Source organism: Ylistrum balloti, unplaced genomic scaffold (assembly GCF_031769215.1).
Source record: "Ylistrum balloti isolate Yb309-2 unplaced genomic scaffold, AGI_CSIRO_Ybal_v1 Utg370154, whole genome shotgun sequence".
Lineage (NCBI taxonomy): Eukaryota > Metazoa > Mollusca > Bivalvia > Pectinida > Pectinidae > Ylistrum > Ylistrum balloti.
Genome location: NW_026782153.1, coordinates 202,360 through 224,916, shown reverse-complemented (window position 1 = coordinate 224,916; position 22,557 = coordinate 202,360). Strand labels below are relative to the sequence as shown.

The window sequence follows — 22,557 nt, the reverse complement described above, 5'->3', positions numbered from 1 at the left end:
GGGGGGCAGAGGACAGAGGATCACTAGAGTTATTACAGGGGAAAGGTACATAGACTGGGGGACAAGGTTGGGGATCACTATGGGTACTACAAAGGAGAGGTGCATAGACTGGGGGGCTTGGGTAGGGAATCATTAGAGGTACTACAGTGGAGAGGTACATAGACTGGGGGGGGGGGGGGGCTTGGGTAGGGAATCACTAGAGGTACTACAGGGGAGAGATACATAGCCTGGGGCGGGGGGGCTTGGGTAAAGGGTCATAAGAGGTACTACAGGGGAGAGGTGCATAGACTTGGGGAGGCAGGTGTTAGGCAATCACTCAAGGTTTTAGTGGGAGAGAGGTACATGGACTTTGGGATGGAGGAAGTTTAGGGTATCACTCGAGGTACTTGGGAGATGTTATGGGGCGGGGAGGGTTAGGGTATCACTTGAGGTACATGGGAGAGAGGTACTTGGAACTGCAGGATGTTTTAGAAAACGACCATTTTAGGCTCAGCTTCTGATCGTAGATTTACTTTGTTATCATTTACAAAGTCTGAGTTTTCAAAATAAATGAATATATGTAATGAAAATTTTGGTTTGATTAAAATTAATCAACTTGATTGACTGAAAATGATCGTCATTTAATGTAAACCTATTGTAAGAATGAAAATAAATGTCAAAAATTTACTTGCCAAGTCTTATCACTTTATCACAGAAAGAACTTCATATACTTACGAATATTGCCATCATTTTGAAATATTTCTAATAATCTATCATGTTAACAGCATTTTGAGGAAAAAACTTCATTGACAGGTTAACTACTTGGTATATTATATTTTATGTTAAAGATTATAAATGTTTTGTTGTATGCAGATGTTTTCACCGCCGGTCTCCAAGAATGGTCCTCCTGTAGGCCCCTCGGGGACAGGGCCTGCAAGTAACATGGAATTTGGGGGCTACAAATCGAGTAACCGTAAGTAATCTTTCTTCTTCTGCTTGTCAGGAAGGGTAAAATTGTAAAAAAAATTTGTCTTGAGGGAACATCTCTATATAGTAGTACTTGGGAAGCCTTTTGCCTTGTACCTGTGTAAAAGAGGCATTTGTAAATGAAGTACCTGTCTTAAGGGACCAGCTGAAATGTACCCATCATAAGACCTGCTGTAAGTGTAGTACCTGTCTTGAGAGACCAGCTGAAATGACATGTCATGAGACCTGTTAGTGTAGGACCTGTCTTAAGGGACCAGCTGAAATGTACTTGTCATGAGACCTCCTGTAAGTGTAGTACCTGTCTTGAGAGACCAGCTGAAATGTACTTGTCATGAGATCATTCTCTGGAGGGACCAGTAGTACATACAGATGCTATAATTGATTGACCATGCACACAGCACCTGTTTTGAAGGACCAGCCATTAATACACCACATGTCCTGACGAACCAGCAATGAATGCATTACCTGTTTAAAGGGGCCAGCAGTACTGGACGTTTCATGAGGAACAAGCAGTGAAGGGGACAGTCTTGGTCACATGACCATCAAGGCAGTGCCTCTGGAAGAACAAGTCGTATAAATGCACTACCTTTCCTTGCAATGCAATAAGCTTTTTACAAACCACTGAGCAGAATCATTGGTGTGTGACATTCAAAAATGTTTCTTACAACATTTCCACAACTAAATAAGTTTCACATGGAGAGCAATTTTGAATTTTCAGTTGAAAGAAAAGATTATATGTAATAAATTTGAGAATTGGGCTAAATTTTGAAGTGTAAATGTAGATTCTGAGTAATCTTATCAGTTGTTAGACAGGAGGATATTTCATGATTGGGGAAAGCAAGAAGCTTGAAACTCCAATTTATTACCTATCACTTCGTCCTTCTTTTTCGTAAAAAAGTGGAGCTTTATTTTTACAAACAGAATCGTAATTGTGTTCTTAGGTTTGTAAATTCCATTGTAGTTAAATCCTGGAAGGATGTTTGTGAAACGTGAAAACTAAGTATTAAGTTGATTATGCTTGTTGACATGACAAAAGTTAGGGGTAAACAGTGTCCCTCTCTTGGGGCCCCCCCACCAAGTGTGTCACACAGGTGTTTGAAGGAATGCTGAATAGACCTGCATGTTTGGTGAAGCATGTACTGACTGTTCATGTTCAGCCAGGTGCACTTGGTGTCCCCCTTTTGCAAAAAGGGGGCTCACCAAGGGGGAACCGTACTAAGGTCTATCTCTGTCACCACAGAAACAACAGAAGTCATTGATGACAAATTCATGCCTTACAGTCTTATCTCATTGGTTACCAAAAAAAAATAAGAATATATTGTGTTGTTTTGTTTTGGTAAAGCTCAATTAATTTGATACAAAATGCCAGTGAAATGCAAGCAGTCTCTACAAACTTTCTGTCTGGAGGGCCTTGGATTTAAAAAAAAAGTCACTTTGAATCCTAAATTGCTTGCTACATAAACCTGCAGCACAGTAGGGAAAATTTACCTCATTATTCCACCAAGTAGCTACAGTTAGAACAGACTTTACACAGTGATAAAGCTGTGTTTAATCAGAGTGAATATTGTACAAAAGAAAAGGTCTGTCGCTATAAACTAGCCCTATTAGTGGCATTTTATCATTTGAAAAATCTTATTTTCTACGGATCAGCATTTCAAAAGTTTCTTCGTCGTCATATTAAACAATGCAGTTATCAAATTTGAGTGTTTTTTATGAATCACATTCACACTCTCTGATCAGTTCTGTGATGAACCATTGACCTTCAGTCAAATATGTAGGTATATAAGTCCTGTAGATGCAAGTTTAGGACAAGGCTTTGACAAGGTCACATAGTTGCTTTTGTTGGAATTATTAAATTTTTTGAAAATTTTAAAACTTTCCAAGTCTCATTTCTATCAATATCAGGCAGAAAACTTCTTGAGAAATCTTCCTTCTGTGAAATAAGACTGGGGTCTTACAAAGTCAGTATTTTTTTTTGCATTATCTCCCCTTTTCCCCTTCTCCTCTTTCTCATCTCCCTTGTGTCTTTCTCCTTTTAGTTCTCTCTATTTGTGGAACTAAAATGTAAAAGTTTAAGTGATATGTTGAAGACACCCATAGGCCACCTGGCTAAGTGTTATTACTTAGGAAAAGGGGCTCCAATTGGGGAGTCCTGCATGTGTATTGTTTTAATTCTTTAACTGTTACTTAATCAATTTTATTTCAAAATACATGGTATGACACCTGTCCCAAAATAAATCATTCAGATAGTGTAAACAATGTGAGTACACTTGATATAAAACTCTATTTTAAGTTTATGAGACTGCTCGGGTCAGCAGGATCTGACATTTAAAATGTCGTGACAGTATCGCTTGTGATAGGTGCAGGTTTGAGTCTTGTACAAAACTTATGTTGGGTCTATAATAAATTAGTTTTAAAGTGATATTGTCAATTTTGTGCCCATGATTTGTAAAAGGTACACAGATAAATTTGTAAAAGGTACACAGATAAATTTGTGAAAGGTACACAGATAAATTTGTAAAAGGTACACAGATAAATTTGTTACCTGCCAGGTTTAAAATGCTCTCAAGGTTAACCTCATTTTTCCAACATCACCACTACCAAAAGATTTTCAACCCAGTTCAACTTTCACCCTCTACTAGCAAGGAGGACAAATTTAAAATTATTGTGATATACAAATTTATGTATAATGGTACGAGGGTGAAAATATTGTGGTTTACAGAAGTTGGACATCAGTCTGCTAGTTATACAAATCAAATGCAGTATACCTTACTACAAACAAACTGGGATAGTAACAAGGTTTTTTGTTAGAAAATGACGAGGGTCCAATTGAATGGATTTGGAAACTATTATACATGTTTACAATGGGGCCTATTGTTATTTTTTTCATAGGTAAGACAGTTGTATGGTCTTCCCTATGTATCAGTAAAGTTCCTTTTTTGTCAAGTAGTTTCTATTGCTTAACATCTGTTAGACCCTATTTTCTGGATTGGTAACTTTCCACACAATTCTTTGTCAGATTGCTTATTTACATTAAGGGCCTACAACAGTTGTGTGGTTGGACGCTTCCTACCTGTGACAGTTTGTGTTTCTCAAGGAGCTGAGTAATGGATCAGTCTGTGCTGACCTTTATAGATGTGGATACATGTGATGGGCCACCCGTATGTTGTTCAATGAGGTAGATACGAGCCTCCTACAAGGAGACCCTACCTGAAAATGACCTTTGCTGTTCACACAGAAACCAAGCTTTCAAGCAAACAAGCTTCTGTACAGATATGAGGCCTGCTTCTGTTGACCAGTTCTGTCTGTTGTTCTGTATAGGGCCTTCATCTGCTGACCAACCCTGTGCATTTTTGAAATCCTGTGTTCTGTATGTGTGTTGTGCCTGCATCTATGAACAATTTTTTGATATCTGATGTCCAATGTTCTGGGTAGATTTACAGCCTGTATTTCTCCATACATGTTGTGCCAGCATCTATCAACAATTTTTTGATATCTGAAGACCAATGGGTAGATTTAGAGCCTGTATTTCTCCATACATGTTGTGCCAGCATCTATCAACAATTTTTTGATATCTGAAGACCAATGGGTAGATTTAGAGCCTGTATTTCTCCGTACATGTTGTGCCTGCATCTATCAACAATTTTTTGATATCTGAAGTCCAATGTTCTGGGTAGATTTATAGCCTGTATTTCTCCATACAATCTGCCTGGCAGCTAGTCAATAATTTTGTATTTATAAATATGCGGCACTCCACAAACTTAAGTGTTGTATGGTAGAGATTTGGTTTTCTACAAACACAATACCTGTCTTGCATCTCTTCACTAATTCTACATCTGTCTCATATCTCTCCACTTACTCTACACATATCTTATCTCTCCACTAACTCTCTCTCCTCTAACTCTACACCTTGCATCTCTCCACTAACTCTACACCTGTCTAAAATCTCTCCACTAGCTTAACACCTGTCTTACATCTCCACTAATTTTACATCTGTCTCGTATCTCTCCACTTATTCTACACCTGTCTGACATCTCTCCACTGATTTTACACCTGTCTTACATCTCTTCACAAACTTTACACCTGTCTTACATCTCTCCACTAACTTAACAACTGTCTTACATCTCTCCACTTACTCTACACCTGTCTTACATCTCTTCACAAACTTTACACCTGTCTTACATCTTTCCACTAACTTAACAACTGTCTTACATCTCTCCACTTACTATACACCTGTCTTAATCTGTCCACTAACTTTACACCTGTCAGCATTTTTCCACAAACTTTACACCTGTCTTAATCTGTCCACTAACTTTACACCTGTCTGCATCTTTCCACTAACTTTACACCTGTCTTAATCTGTCCACTAACTTTACATCTGCCTTACTACTCTCCACTAATACAACACCTGTTGTGACTCTGTTTTGTGCAGATGTGGGGCCTATATCTCTACCAAATTACACCTGTCTTTTACAGGTTTCTGCCAACTAAATGTCTGCAAGGCCCTGTGCTCTGTACATATGTAAGGCTTAAATCTCTCCAGAAAGTCTACATCTGCGTCTCCTGGCATCTGTGTATACATACATACCCCAGTATCCCACATCTCCTGTATACAGATGTCTTTTGCATCTGTGTGTTACTCCCCCTCCCTGTGTTGGCCTATATTGCACATGCTGAAGTAACACCTCATTGCTATAAATACACACACTTCCAGCAGTGCCAGGCAATTCTGTACACCTCCAGAATCCTGTCCTATGTTGGTTTAGTGTTGGGGAAGTCAGGGTTTGTCTGCCATGGGGTCGTATTTACTGTTTAACTAAAGGCTACAAAAAGCTGTTCCATCCAGAACCTCATTTGGTCTGACTTTCCCTTGTTTTGTTTGGACTCAAGAGTTCCTATAGTTGATGTTGGTCTTTCTTGGTTCTTGAAATGGCTCCATATTGGTAATGTCTAATACCTATGGTTCTTGTGTAGGTCTGCCCACCTCAGGAGGCCTATAATAAGTGACCAGTGACATAAAATGACCTTGAGTAAGGAAGTTAAAAAGGTCAAATGTGGTGAGGGACACAGCCTGTTGACTTGATTTCACATTAGCAAACAAAGGCAAAGACGTACATACAGAGACAATTACTGAGACATTGGGAAGAAAATCTGCTCAAGTTCAATCCATGTTATTGCTTATGTATACCTTTCAAATTTGAATATTGATAAATATCTATGCAAATTTTGAAATATTTAAAAATGGTGATATTGTGTTTTTAGTTTATTGTATACTAATAAATGTAACTGTTGAAGGAATGTGAGAATTGCATCTGTTCTCACAAGTTCATGCATTATTTCATCAACAGATCTTTGCTGTTTTATCTAATCAATGAACTGAAAATGTTGTTTAATTCTGCTGGCAAAAAAAAAATTTCCTGAATCCGCTACTAGTATCTTGGAATATGTTCTCTAAGGTTATACAGCGGAGTGAATGTTCATCCAGGCATTTATATTTAGATGTATACCTAGAGCCCCCTTAATGGGCCCCTTCTCTATGAATGAAAAGGGAAATTTAAATACTCCATTCCCTGGTGTTGGGTCAGAGGTCGTCCTGTCTGAGTTCGGATGTCGTGTGTAGTGTAGGTCGGATTTCTTATCTACCTGGCGAGCTTACCTGTCAGTTTTTCACCTGGTGTATACAGCGAGGTGAGAAGTGTGTTAGGATTAGCTGATGTGTATAGGAGGTGGCTCTATCATGTTCCACGTCTTCAGGCTTTCTAATGCCAAAGTCAACAAAAGCTTAGTGAACACTGCCTGTGTATTGGCCGATGATGGTTCAGAACTTTATCTTTTACTAGAGCCCAAGTTATGAACATTAATTCTCATGAAACCGTCAAATGTTAGATACAGATTTATTTAATTCAATCACTTTAAAGGGCAAGTGAAGTCATCACAATTATCAAAAAATTAACAGAAGAATGTCCAAACCTGAATACAATTATGGGGAAGTGCAATGTTACTGTTGAATACATGCAAATCTGTAGAACTATAACCAATCACAGTCATATAGTTAATTGTGCTTGAATACATACAATTTTACAGATTTATTATTAAAGGATTTGTCGGAGATTTTCTCTAACACTTAATAATACTTTCTTCCCAAATGTACGGTGCCATAGTTTAATAGTTGATGCATCATCTATTTCAACCTTCGGTATAGATCTGAAATGTGTGGTGCATTACCACCTTTGGACAGGTTAGTGTTTCTCAAAAACCGAAATCATTGAGCATCCAGTGCTGTTCTAGTTGTGTTCTTGAAAAAGACAATTTACCCAGATTACCTTTGATATCATGTGTGGACCTCCAGCATTCTATTCAGTAAGGAAATAAACATCTACTATCAGTCAATACTCCCTGAACAAACATAGCTGGTCATCAGGCGAGGGAAAAGCTTGTTATCAAGTGAGGGAAAAGCTTGTTATCATGTGAGGGAAAAACTGGTCATCAGACGAGGGAATAGTTGGCCATCAGACGAGGGAATAGTTGGCCATCAGACGAGGGAATAGTTGGCCATCAGACGAGGGAATAGTTGGCCATCAGACGAGGGAATAGCTGGTCATCAGACAAGAGAATAGTTGGTCATCAGACGAGGGAATAGCTGGTTATCATGTGAGTGAATAGCTGGTCATCAGACGGGAATAGCTGGTCATCAGGCGAGGGAATAGCTGGTCATCAGACGAGGGAATAGCTGGTCATCAGGCGAGGGAATAGCTGGTCATCAGGCGAGTGACACTGATAATGAATAAGATATCATATTTAAGACAAACAAGGTCAGAGGTGTCAGGTTTCAAATTTCATTAAGTCTGTAAGTGAGCAGGCTGTTTTTGTGGTGTGATGCTGTGGACCATGTCTGGGTACAACGAGATCAGACAAGACAAAATTGACTTAATGAGTGATGGTGATATGTCACGCTTGCTGAATGGAGTTGTGACAATTTTGTGGTGGAGATGTTCAAAATTTTAGTAATGTAATCATGCTTGAATTTTACCTGAAAAGGTAAATGTGATCGTGCTGAGTGTCATGTCACTTTCTTCAACTTTTGTTTTCCTGAAGAATGTATACATGGACCATGAAATTTTAACTACACCCAATGAACATATCTATAACGTAAAAATTGTTTGAAGGAATACCAATGTAACCTAATTACATAATTTGGTATTGTAGGGGTTGATTTAAACTTCAGAATCTAGTCAGAAATCTGTTTCATACATAACAGGTATTATGTAGACATTGCCCAGCTTTTCACTGCTATATGTAATAGGTATAGATTTTGTCTTATAATCCTAACACTTATTCATCCTCTCTATTACCGTTCCTGAAGTTTGGGCTTTATTGACAGTCTGGTGGTGTTAGATGAGGAATGGATGTTTTAAAGAAAAGACAACAAAGCTACTCGAGAACAACAAGGCTACTCGAGTATTACAGCTATTGTGTAGACTGTACTGTAAAAAAACTTCAAAGGATAAGAAGTCTTGTGTACCAATATATCTAGGATCAAATCAGACCGCTGATTATCTCCCGTTTACATGCTTGTTGATGCCTTACAAATACCTGACAAAGGTTGGTGTGAAGGAACACACTATCTGTCATTACTACAATGGCAGGACACAACAATGTCTTGTTTCTTCTGATACACATATAATTTATGTACAAAGTGCTGCTGGCTCACTGTGGCTTTGATTTAATTACAGACTTTCTGGTCAACTTTTCATTGCCTTGTTAGCTAGTAATGTTAGATAATAATTTTATTTCATCTCCTGTATTAATTTGCATACTTAGGAAATATGAACAAAGGAATTCAGGCTCAAATTTGCTTCCCTTAGTGTCAACAGGCCCTGTATGTCTTTTGTGACTGTCAACAGGCTCTGTATGTCTTTGTGACTGTCAACAGGCTCTGTATGTCTTTTGTGACTGTCAGCAGGTCCTGTGTGTCTTTTGTGACTGTCAACAGGCTCTGTATGTCTTTGTGACTCAACAGGCCCTGTATGTCTTTGTGACTGTCAACAGGCCCTGTATGTCTTTGTGACTGTCAACAGGCCCTGTGTGTCTTTGTGATTGTCAACAGGCCCTGTGTGTCTTCGTGACTGTCAACACATTGGATGACATCATCTGTCATGGCAGCCATGTTAGAACGACATCTACACCAATCTGTCATATCTGTCCATCACCAAGAAACATGAAAAGATTAGATATTGAACATCTGATGGTGGCCCCTTGCATTACAAGCCTGTTATGATGGCAGCCAAGGAGGCAAGAGATTTGTTTAAGATTATTGGCTAATTGTCGTGGCACTATCATTAGCTGTGAGTGAGCCTCCTGTCTATTGATCCGTGGCCTCCATGCTAAGGCTGGTTAGCTTGTGCTGTTGGTCTGAAATTACATATCATTTCCATTTAGTTTCTTAGGCTTATATTTAACCTTCTGAGTAGAAAGCTAAATCTTTGCATTTTTAAGAGGAGGTAACTCTTGTAAAAGGGTTTCAGGGGAGACAATTTAGTAGTTAACGTAGGGGATTTTATTGAAGTTGACCCTATGAGAGTTTTGGTGCTGGGGTAACTACAGCAATGCTGTAACAGTCCTTTCTCCCTCAGGTCAATTACACACAGAGCTTCATAACAGTGTCGCCAACAATACGCCTCGCCATTGTGTGGCAAATTTTTCAATTTTTATCGCTGATTGTTTCTTGAGGAGTTTGGCGCTGTCGTCGCGCTAGGTGACCGGTACGTCGGGCTTTAACGGCAAGATGTATGATTTCGTCTTCGATTAGCTGTCAGTAGCGATGCCCGTCGGGAAAGAGAGATGCAGTGACGATTTCACGTCTCGGCAGTAAATGGCCTGGCAGCAATAGTTTTATAGTAACATTACGGAATGGCGCCGAAGATAGTGACCTACCAACATCTATCTTCTGTAGATTTGGGAATAACATTGTTGAGATGGTCTCTCAAGACATCGCTACTATTGTTCCATTACATCAATAATGGGGTATAGAACAAACCATGTGGCATTTATAGGAGCTATGAATGCCATGACTTGTGTCCTTGTGGTTTTGATGACTTGTACTGGCTTGTTGTCTGGTCTGATTTATGTAGAGTTGAGTAGGAAAATCACTTTCTAAGTACAACAAAGAAAATACCATTTGGTGGTGGGTTTTGGTGCCATCTGCTCTTTGAGATTCCAAATTTTCCATTCCTCATTTATTTAAATGATTTGTTGTCGTTGAAATGATTTAGTATATTTCCTGTTTCAAAAAGTTTAATCTGTCTGATTTTACTAACAGATTTATCTTCTCTTGACCAACATAATCCCTGGGATTGTGTGTCCTTTCAAATGAATGTTACTCATTTATCACATCTCATCAATAAGAAAATGGAATATAAATAAGGAAGTAAAAAAAGGCCTTCTGACCATTTTGGAAATCATCACTGGAGTCCCTAAGTAATCAGATTTAGTGGCTTTTTAGATCAAATTTGGAAGTTATATCCAAAACATTTAACAATTTGTCAGTTAAGTTAAGAAAGAATTGTTTGAATTGTACAGATAAAGGTTCTTGATTAGGAATTGGTAAAATAGACAGTCCTTGAACACCTTAAGATTTTGATTTCCCAGTTTACTTTGACAGGGCTCTTGATCTGCCAGATTTGGGGCCGATATTCGACCCTATTCCCAATGCAAAATAGTATCTTTTTTTCCCAATTTAGACCCCAAGTTCTCCCAATTCTAAGGAAAGCACCATTATTTTTCCCAATTCTAAGGGCCCCGGGCCCCAGTCCCAAAATGGGGTGTGAGAGCCCTGTTTGATGTTAATACTGGGTGCCATGTCATGTCGAGTTTTTACCTGTTGTTTAGGTGTTAATTAGTTTCTATGAAAACTCGAAGGAAAAATGAGAATTGTTCAAGTGGAGTCTGAAGTAGAGGATTTACTTTCAATTAATTTTACGTTACATCGAGATTAAATCTCAAAGTTGTTGTTTTTCTTATATTTCAGAGATTGATGAAGGCACATGGTCGTCGACAAATCCTCCCGGTGGTTCGTTTGAGAATAGAGTAAGTCATATTTAAGGAGGTATAGGAACTTAAAAAGATATTGACTTGTGTATCTAGCACCGACAAAATGCTCAGAATTAGGCTAATTGGGCGTCGGAAATTTTAGTGTAGAGACAAATGTTTTATATGATCATGAAATATGTTCACTATTTTTCAACTTTGTATTTTTGAGACATGTTTTATCTTAAATTGACATTGATTTCGTTCGTCATGGGTTGTATGGTAGGAATACATTTCATGTAGAACAATACCCCCCTCCCACTCCAAGTCTTTCTCTAAAGGGAAGTAATCATTAATTGTTTTTCTCATTACAGATGTATGAAGGTCAAAGCTTTAATGGACAACAGCAGCCAAATGAGAACGTGAACATGAGCTATCCCGATGTAAATGCTTTACTGAGTAAGTACAAGAATTTTTTTACATTGTTCAACAAAATGTTGTAACATATATATTTCAGCAATTATCTTAATTCAGCACTGTTCATTGTAAAGAGTATTGAGCTAAATATGATAGCATTTGATTATTGATCCACGTACCTGTAAAACCAGGAGGGGAGGGTGGAGTGGACGGACTGTAGCTTTCCTCTTTGTTCATCCGTAAAAGATTGTGGTCACTCTAGCAGCTTCATTCCTTCAGGGAATCTCCTTATTCTTCACACACGTATAAAGCATCAAATCGTCGTGGATAATTTGGAGTTTCGTTCTTGTTGAGTAAAGGTCAATGTCATGACTACTTCTTCTAGAAAAATTAAAAATCATTACAATGTCATAAGCTTGTAGTGTCTGGTAGGGGACATGTATTATGGGGGCTGGTAGAGGACATGTCTTTCTGGGGCTGGTAGGGGACATGTATTATGGGGGCTGGTAGGGGACATGTCTTTCTGGGGCTGGTAGGGGACATGTATTATGGGGGCTGGTAGGGGACATGTCTTTCTGGGGCTGGTAGGGGACATGTATTATGGGGGCTGGTAGGGGACATGTCTTTCTGGGGCTGGTAGGGGACATGTATTATGGGGTCTTCTAGTGGACATGTATTATGGGGGCTGGTAGGGGACATGTCTTTCTGGGGCTGGTAGGGGACATGTATTATGGGGGCTGGTAGGGGACATGTATTATGGGGGCTGGTAGGGGACATGTATTATGGGGGCTGGTAGGGACATGTATTATGGGGGCTGGTAGGGGACATGTATTATGGGGGCTGGTAGGGGACATGTCTTTCTGGGGCTGGTAGTGGACATGTATTATGGGGGCTGGTAGGGGACATGTATTATGGGGGCTGGTAGGGGACATGTCTTTCTGGGGCTGGTAGGGGACATGTATTGTGGGGACAGGTAAGGGACATATATTATGGAGGCTGGTAGGGGACATGTATTATGGGGCTGGTAGGGAACATGTATTGTGGGGACAGGTAGGGGACATGTATTATGGGGGCTGGTAGGGGACATGTCTTTCTGGGGCTGGTAGGGGACATGTATTGTGGGGACAGGTAGGGGACATGTATTATGGAGGCTGGTAGGGGACATGTCTTTCTGGGGCTGGTAGGGGACATGTATTATGGGGGCTGGTAGGGGACATGTATTATGGGGGCTGGTAGGGAACATGTATTATGGGGGCTGGTAGGGGACATGTCTTTCTGGGGCTGGTAGGGGACATGTATTGTGGGGACAGGTAGGGGACATGTATTGTTTTAGCTATACCCATTGTGCTCTTTTATAATCATTGTGAATGCTCTAATTTTTCATTGTGCTAATTTTACTAGACCAGCAAGTGATAATGCACTGATATTTGATGTTGCACATTAAGTGACGTAGAAACGTGAATATTCATTGTCTAGTTAATTAGTGATAAATGCTGCCCAAAAATTTCAAAGTTACAAACTTTTTGTTGAATTCAATAGTCAATACTACTGTTCCCTGCAAAATCTGCATTTTCTTCAGGAAATTTTTTTCTGCCAACAGATTTTGTTCAATCATTTCCTCCCCCATCCCCATTTTATCGCTGAAATCTTGGGATTGAAATTTTGTTGTCATTTTTGTGATCAAAGTATTTAAATTGCAGACAAAGAACCTGAGATACCCTTCAGAGCAGGAATGAACTCTTCACAGGTAATTAAAATAACACTGACTTCCCTTCTGAAATCAAATAGAAACATATATCAGTATTTATAAATTAAGATATCAATGTTTATAAATTAAGATATCAGTATTTATATAAATTAAGATATCAGAATTTATAAATTAAGATATCAGTATTTATAAATTAAGATATCAATGTTTATAAATTAAGATATCAGTATTTATAAATTAAGATATCAGTATTTATAAATTAAGATATCAGTATTTATAAATTAAGATATCAATGTTTATAAATTAAGATATCAGTATTTATAAATTAAGATATCAGTATTTATAAAGTAAGATAAGTAAGATATCAGTATTTATAAAGTAAGATATCAGTATTTATCAATTAAGATATCAATGTTTATAAATTAAGATATCAGTATTTATCAATTAAGATATCAGTATTTATCAATTAAGATATCAGTATTTATAAATTAAGATATCAGTATTTATAAATTAAGATATCAGTATTTATAAAGTAAGATAAGTAAGATATCAGAATTTATAAAGTAAGATATCAGTATTTATCAATTAAGATATCAATGTTTATAAATTAAGATATCAGTATTTATCAATTAAGATATCAGTATTTATAAATTAAGATATCAGTATTTATAAATTAAGATATCAGTATTTATAAAGTAAGATATCAGTATTTATAAAGTAAGATATCAGTATTTATCAATTAAGATATCAATGTTTATAAATTAAGATATCAATGTTTATAAATTAAGATATCAGTATTTATAAAGTAAGATATCAGTATTTATAAATTAAGATATCAGTATTTATCAATTAAGATATCAGTATTTATCAATTAAGATATCAATGTTTATAAATTAAGATATCAGTATTTATAAAGTAAGATATCAGTATTTATAAATTAAGATATCAGTATTTATAAAGTAAGATATCAGAATTTATAAATTAAGATATCAGAATTTATAAATTAAGATATCAATGTTTATAAATTAAGATATCAGTATTTATAAATTAAGATATCAGTATTTATAAATTAAGATATCAGTATTTATAAATTAAGATATCAGTATTTATAAATTAAGATATCAATGTTTATAAATTAAGATATCAGTATTTATAAATTAAGATATCAATGTTTATAAATTAAGATATCAGTATTTATAAATTAAGATATCAGTATTTATAAATTAAGATATCAGTATTTATAAATTAAGATATCAATGTTTATAAATTAAGATATCAGTATTTATAAATTAAGATATCAGTATTTTATAACTTTGAGATAATATTACTTTGTTATATTATCATATTTATATTATATATGTTATTTATTACATTATCAAGCATTATCAATGTTATAGTCTGAGTTAACGTAGGATTGAATTTGATATTGACCTCAAAACTTTCACATATTGACGACCTCAAGAACTTATCATTTACCTCCAATTGCCTTTTTAACAATGGTGTGTTATTGACCTCTGACCTAAGCAAACATGAATGAATATCACACAATATTGACTTTGGATCTACAGATAAGTTGACCTCTGACCCAGAGAATATTGAGAATTTCTTTGAACTTCATTACTGATCTTTGACAGCTGTGGAAATCAACATCTTTTGTTGATTTTTACTCCAAGTAGGGCATTTTTAGCAATGAAGGAAGTTTGTTCACCAGGAAAGAAATTTCAAATTTCATACAAAAACTATATTTAAGAGAAAATACTTTTAAGACATAAGCTTGCTAATTCTTCAAATTAAGCTCCCCAAAGAGCCCCCCCTCTCACCATTCTCACCAAAAAGTTGCTGCTGCGTGGTAGTTGTAAGCAAAGGGAGAGGATTTATTTTGTACAAAAACACTCATTTGTGACAGCAAATTTGTTTCAACAGCAGAAGTCATCTTAATCCTTGCAATTACAATAGAACATTCCTTTCTCTATTTTGTCCATTACATGGCCTGGTCTATTTAATGATGAAGGGATGACTAGGATAGGCCTGGGCTCAGGTGCAAGACACACGAGCTCCTTGTTAGTAGGCTGTATACAGCACGGACTCAATCATCTGAAGGCATCAGTCTCCACACCAACCTTCCTCTTTCTTCTCTCCATAACTTTTCAATACCGTAAAGCTGACAATGCATTATGGGTAACATTGCTGGGACCTCAGAGTACAACAGACCTAGCATATATCATCTCTGTATCACAGCAAATCTGTCTAAACCAGTCATCATCCGAATATTACTTGAAAACTGACCAGGCAGTCATTGTCTGGACATCACGGTAAAACTGACCATTCAATCATTGTCTGGACATCACAGTAAAACTGACCATTCTGTCATTGTCCGGACATCACAGTAAAACTGACCAGGCAGTCATTGTCTGGACATCACGGTAAAACTGACCATTCTGTCATTGTCTGGACATCACAGTAAAACTTACCATTCTGTCATTGTCTGGACATCACAGTAAAACTGTCCAGGCAGTCATTGACTATACACCACAGTAAAACTGACCAGGCAGTCCTTGTTTGGACATCACAGTAAAACTGACCAGGCAGTCCTTGTCTGGACATCACAGTAAAACTGACCAGGCAGTCATTGTCTGGACATCACTGTAAAACTGACCAGGCAGTCATTGTCTGGACATCACAGTAAAACTGACCAGGCAGTCCTTGTCTGGACATCACTGTAAAACTGACCATTCTGTCATTGTCTGGACATCACAGTAAAACTGTCCAGGCAGTCATTGACTATACACCACAGTAAAACTGACCAGGCAGTCCTTGTTTGGACATCACAGTAAAACTGACCAGGCAGTCCTTGTCTGGACATCACAGTAAAACTGACCAGGCAGTCATTGTCTGGACATCACAGTAAAACTGACCAGGCAGTCATAGTCTGGACATCACAGTAAAACTGACCAGGCAGTCCTTGTCTGGACATCACAGTAAAACTGACCATTCTGTCATTGTCTGGACATCACTGTAAAACTGACCATTCTGTCATTGTCTGGACATCACAGTAAAACTGACCAGGCAGTCCTTGTCTGGACATCACAGTAAAACTGACCATTCAGTCATTGTCTGGACATCACAGTAAAACTGACCAGGCAGTCATTGTCTGAACATCACAGTAAAACTGACCAGGTAGTCCTTGTTTGGACATCATAGTAAAACTGACCAGGCAGTCCTTTTCTGGACATCACAGTAAAACTGACCAGGCAGTCATTGTCTATACACCACAGTGAAACTGATCAGTCAGTCTCCATCTGGACATCACAGTGAAGTTGTCACTGTGTGATCTTGTGGGTAGTGACACAGCTGTCATTCTGTGTAGACTATTTGGTAGCTGTAACAGGAGGTATACCTATTGTGGTGAAGAAGGAAAAATGGTCTTTTTCCTTCACTAAATCACGGTCATTCAGACTAGCTTAAAATATCGTGGTCAATATTCAAAATAGAATTACTCAATTTCCTTTGCTTATTATTTACATGTTAAACATACTTACCTGTTCATTTTGAATTATAAATGGTATTTCAAATAACCTAATTACTGCAGTAATTAACATCGATAAATGGTAAAATGGTCCGAATGTCACGAAAAATTGGTCTATGTGCTGTTGTTCACTGGTGTATGAACTGTTGTTTACTGGTGTATGAACTGTTTACTGGTCTATGTACTGTTGTTTACTGGTCTATGAACTGTTGTTTACTGGGCTATGTACTGTTTACTGGTCTATGTACTGTTGTTAACTTGCCTATGTACTGTTGTTTACTGGTCTGTGAACTGTTGTTTACTGGTCTATGTACTGTTGTTTACTGGTCTATGAACTGTTGTTTACTGGTCTATTTACTGTTGTTTACTGGTCTATGAACTGTTGTTTACTGGTCTATGAACTGGTGTTTACTGGTCTATGTACTGTTGTTTACTGGTCTATGAACTGGTGTTTACTGGTCTATGTACTGTTGTTTACTGGTCTTTGAACTGGTGTTTACTGGTCTATGTACTGTTGTTTACTGGTCTATGAACTGTTGTTTACTGGTCTATGAACTGGTGTTTACTGGTCTATGTACTGTTGTTTACTGGTCTATGAACTGTTGTTTACTGGTGTATGTACTGTTGTTTACTGGTCTATGAACTGTTGTTTACTGGTCTATGTACTGTTGTTTACTGGTCTATGTACTGTTGTTTACTGGTCTATGAACTGTTGTTTACTGGTCTATGTACTGTTGTTTACTGGTCTATGAACTGGTGTTTACTGGTCTATGAACTGTTGTTTGCTGGTCTATGAACTGTTGTTTACTGGTCTATGAACTGTTGTTTACTGGTCTATGTACTGTTGTTTACTGGTCTATGTACTGTTGTTTACTGGTCTATGTACTGTTGTTTAGTAGTCTATGAACTATTGATGATATTGTATGACAGGTTTTAGCTCCGTCAAAATGAATGCCTTCACCTATCAAGTTCAAGTTGATCTAACTAAAGGGAAGTAAGCAGCTGGACAGAGAGTTAGGTCAGCTCTTCACGGTCTTCTTTCCAATTATTGAAACTGACAATAGTCATTTGAAATTGTCACATGATGATCTGCTGGTGTTGGTTAGCTATTGGCCTACTATTAGCTTTCTTAATAGATTAAGCAGCACCTCGACCTGTTAATTTTGTCTGCTTAACCTGTTGACATACCCATAACATGTTTGACCTATTGACCTTGCTAAAACATTAACATTCCCCATAACATGTTTGACCTATTGACCTTGCTAAAACATTAACATACCCATAACATGTTTGACCTATTGACCTTGCTAAAACATTAACATACCCCTAACGTGTTTGACCTATTGACCTTGCTAAAACATTAACATACCCCTAACATGTTTGACCTATTGACCTTGCTAAAACATTAACATACCCCTAACATGTTTGACCTATTGACCTTGCTAAAACATTTACATACCTCTAACATGTTTGACCTATTGACCTTGCTAAACCGTTGACATACCCCTAACATGTTTGACCTATTGACTTGTACATCTAGCTGGCTTTACATTTTTTGCGAAATAAAAGGTAATTGAATTGTTGACCTACCTTTCATCTTTATGACCTACATTTGTCTGTATGACCTATGTTTCTTCTATGTGACCTACATTGATGAGTTGTGATTGTTTTGCAGAGCCTGATGGGTCCCACTGTGCCAATGTCTCCTAGCGCCATGTCACCCAGCAAGTATTCCTCCTACTACAACAAAAGGCCTGAAGGTAAGATTATACAATCTATACTAGATATTGTGGAGAGCTGATAGTTACCTGTAAAGGAATAGTCTTTTTTATAATTCAGGCTGACGGCTGTACTCATTGTCAGCTAAGCGTGACACAAATTTTCTTATTAAGCTTTATAATTTTAGCTCTAATTCCAAACTGACCAAAAGTTGATGCGATAGAATTATAATTAAAGGTAACAGTACACATTACTGTATGTTGTAGCTTTGTACTGGGAGTGATTCTTACACTTGACAGTCTGTAAGTAACTTCTATACACAGAACACTACATAGTATGGTCTTGCTATGAACTTCTTTCTACATACACATTCAAACATCTGTAAAGGCTACTCAAATGTGCAGAGATGGGTGGCCTTTATATACAGTTGTAATTACAATGAATTTTATTACATCAGGACCAAAACAGGTGGCCGTGTTAGACAGGTCTGTTATATAGAGGTTCAATTAGATCAGGACGAAAACAGGTGACCTTTGTAGACAGGTCTGTTATATAGAGGTTCAATCAGATCAGGACCAAAAAACTTGGCCTTGATAGACAGGTGGCTGTTATATAGAGGTTCAATCAGATCAGGACCAAAACAGGTGGCCTTTGTAGACAGGAGGCTGTTATAAAGAGGTTCAATTAAGATGAAATAAATAACATCAGGACCAAAACAGTTGGCCTTAGTAGACAGGTGGCTGTTAAACAGAGGTTTAGTGAGATCAGGGCAAAAGCAGTTGGTCACAGGTGGCTGTTAAACAGAGGTTCAGTTAAGACGAATTATATTAGGGCCAAAACAAGGTGGCCTTTGTAGACAGTTGGTTATTGAGACAGGTTTGACTGTAACACGAATCTGCTCTACACTTTATCCTCAACTTGTCATGGCCAAGCTAGCTAGGCTGTATCCAATGTATCTTCAATAAATGTCAAATCAGAGTACCTGATGGGGTAAGGGAGGTAACTCAAATAAAAAGATGCAAAATTTTATTTTGAAATGTTTTTAAAGATTTTTGATATTTGGTCAGTATCTTGAAAAAGTATGCTCAAAATAAATCAATGTGCTTAAATCTAAATGGAAAAGCTTTCCAGAAATCTATTGTTGTTTATACAACTGTGCCATCATTAACAGATTTAGATTTGCAGACATTTTAACAAATTTCCTATTCATATAAAACAGTATAAATGGATATCTTTTCTAGGTTATCATTCTGTGTCAAATTTATCAATTATTACTGACATCACTTCTTGAATTTTAGGACGACGAACTAACCATGGACCAAAGTCTAGAAAGGTAAGTAACAACTGTGCCTTTTTGTTTTCCTGTGGTGTTTATAATAGTCAGTGATTAATGGACGATTTTGAAAACAGGAGAGCATCATGGGAAATCAAAATCTCCTAGCTTTCATAATAAGGCTATTCAGGAGATGCATGATATCGTGTGTCACAAAAGTGTATCAGTATTTGATAGTTAATGTGTGATGTCTTCTGGTTTTCTAGTCAATATGGTGTTGATGATCCAGTCAAGGTAAATAAGACGAATACAAAATGATTTGATGATGGCGTGATTTTCAAAATCGTCCATTTGACAGAATTTATTAGAAATTTGTTTATTGGGTTAAATGCCCCGCACATTTTGAGGCGGAGTCTCCTTGTAGTAGGTGTTGACTACCTGAGTGAACAACATACAGGGGTCTGATATAGAGATCAAACCGTCAGGGATCTCAGTATCAACAATATGATATATAACTTGGCTTGGATTAGAAAAGTTTCTACAGAATCACAGGGGTCTGATATAGAGATCAAACCGTCAGGACTCAGTATCAACAATATGATATATAACTTGGCTTGGATTAGAAAAGTTTCTACAGAATCACAGGGGTCTGATATAGAGATCAAACCGTCAGGACTCAGTATCAACAATATGATATATATAGAATCAGATTGCATTCACCCCAACATTTGTGAAAAAACAAATGTCAAACTCTAAGAACTGGTGTTAAAAGCACATAGGCTGTTTATGTTTTGGTGTCCTAACTAGATGACCGCTGTGACCACATAGGCTGTTTATGTTTTGGTGTCCTAACTAGATGACCGCTGTGACCACATAGGCTGTTTATGTTTTGGTGTCCTAACTAGATGACCGCTGTGACCACATAGGCTGTTTATGTTTTGGTGTCCTAACTAGATGACCGCTGTGACCACATAGGCTGTTTATGTTTTGGTGTCCTAACTAGATGACCGCTGTGACCACAGTTGTTGGTTTTAGAAATAAGGACAACACAGAGATCTTGTTTTACTTTACAGTTTTCAAGGATTTTATCAAAATATATCATTTTGTCAGGAGTCTTCTTGCCATCATTTGATGGCTGTGTGTTTTACCGTTTGATGGCCCTAATGACCTTTTATGTGTTGACCGGCCGGTAAGAATGTCATGATAATTATTGTTAGGATTCTTCTTTCCTAAAACTTTCTTATAAAAAAAAGTCCTCACACAAAGAAGCGGGCCACAGGTCTATTGTACAATATAGATTTATATTAAATAATAGACGTTCCATTCAGGGACGGATATGCAGTGTGATATTATTGAATGCTTGAAACTTTGATGTCCATTAAGTGATGATGAAGACAAGTCTTGGAATAGGTTCCCAGGTTACAGATTCTTTTAAATAATATACTGAAGTGACTGTGCTACTATTACACTTTGTTAGATTATATGAGCGTAAATATGTTTTGTCATAAAAAAATCCCTTTTATACTGAATATTTGAAATTGTAAGGAAAAGAATTTTGAAACTCCGTACATTTGTACATGATGTACTGTAAGAATGTTCTTATTTGTAAGATTCACAAGACATAGACAATAGAAAGTATGCCATGGTGACCAAAGTGGGCGTGGCACCTGGGTTGATGAACTTCCTTGCAGCAGCTGGTTTATCTGTAGATTTAGAACACAAGTTTAATGATGATTATCTATAATGTTAATTAGAATTTTGGATTGGAATGCCTGAAGATATACTGTGTAATTATATGGTACATGTAGATTTATATATAGAGTTTAGTCTATTTTGTCAGTACACAACAACGTAGTGTGTTAGATAGACTAGTCGGGACAACTTGTGTGCCTGATTAGTTGTACCTGTGGGCGTACCTGTAGGAGACAGTAGAGCCAATCACACTTCTCAGGTGAAGTGTTCACGGTTGAGTGGGCCCAGCTGTTACCTGTACACACCTGTACACAGGTACACTAGTTCTATGCCATTGTCCCAAACCAACCACTGGAAAACTAACAGTTTTCCCAAGGGGCTCCCCACGGGGACCAACAACAGAATAACTGACTAGATCTGTCATATTTTGGAACTACTTTTTAAAAAAAAATATGTCTTGAATATTCATAGAATTTTAGGATAGTATTGTTTTGATGGTGTGAGAAGCCAGTGCTGCTTGCCAATGTCCGACTGATAAGAAACTAGTTCAATAAAATATTGTATAGAAGTTAAGGCCAACTTTAGACCCATTCACCTGATAAGGACTTTAAGGTTCGGGATTGGGATTAACAATCTCAACCAAGTGGTCCCCTTTCACCCTTTGGTCAATATATACATAAAATGTCAATAGTTTTAATGCACAAACTATGTTAGGCAAGTTTTATTGATGTGCTTTGGATCCCAGAGAGACACTCTATCAGTAATACTGTATTCCATTTTTCTGTGCTTTAATTTTTTTAAAAACAGGATTGTATGTGGAAGAGTGTTTTATGTTTATTTGGCAGGCAAAACAACAGGATGATTCCAGTAACATTTCACTGACTGAAGTTAAGTTTGTTTTGGCCAGTTATTAGGGGCTTGTTTCAAACAAATTTATATACATATTTTTCGTTTATCATCCATAAACTGGAGACTTGTGTGATCATTGATGTAAATCTTTATCAGACCTTTCAGATGTGTGTCCGATGGGTTCAAATAATAATAAGAATTTCTTCTGTCGTTGTACTGGTGGACAGTTTGTTTGTTATCTGCATTCAGTTTTATAACTGAATTTTTCCATCAAATTGGATCCAAGATAGAAATATCATAAAAACTGGAATCTCACAGTTAAAGGGAAACAACTCTCCAAATGTTGCATGGTCAACAAATAAGTAGAAAATTTCTATATAA

The 22,557-nt window shown here is 37.3% G+C and overlaps 1 protein-coding gene across 10 annotated transcripts in view; it reads left to right on the top strand.

Annotated features, from left to right (window-relative positions):
- Positions 1 to 22,557, top strand: part of LOC132550876 (transcription factor 4-like) — a 68,579-nt gene that overhangs the window by 5,755 nt on the left and 40,267 nt on the right. For all 10 annotated transcript variants that reach the window (XR_009554233.1, XM_060214965.1, XM_060214966.1 and 7 more), the window contains exons 3-8: positions 853 to 952; positions 10,994 to 11,052; positions 11,367 to 11,451; positions 13,110 to 13,156; positions 18,319 to 18,403; positions 19,661 to 19,695. Coding sequence is in view for 9 of the 10 variants with exons in the window: in XM_060214965.1 (XP_060070948.1) it covers positions 853 to 952; positions 10,994 to 11,052; positions 11,367 to 11,451; positions 13,110 to 13,156; positions 18,319 to 18,403; positions 19,661 to 19,695 (411 nt within the window). In the remaining variant the exon portion in view is untranslated. The remainder of the gene's footprint in view (positions 1 to 852; positions 953 to 10,993; positions 11,053 to 11,366; positions 11,452 to 13,109; positions 13,157 to 18,318; positions 18,404 to 19,660; positions 19,696 to 22,557) is intronic.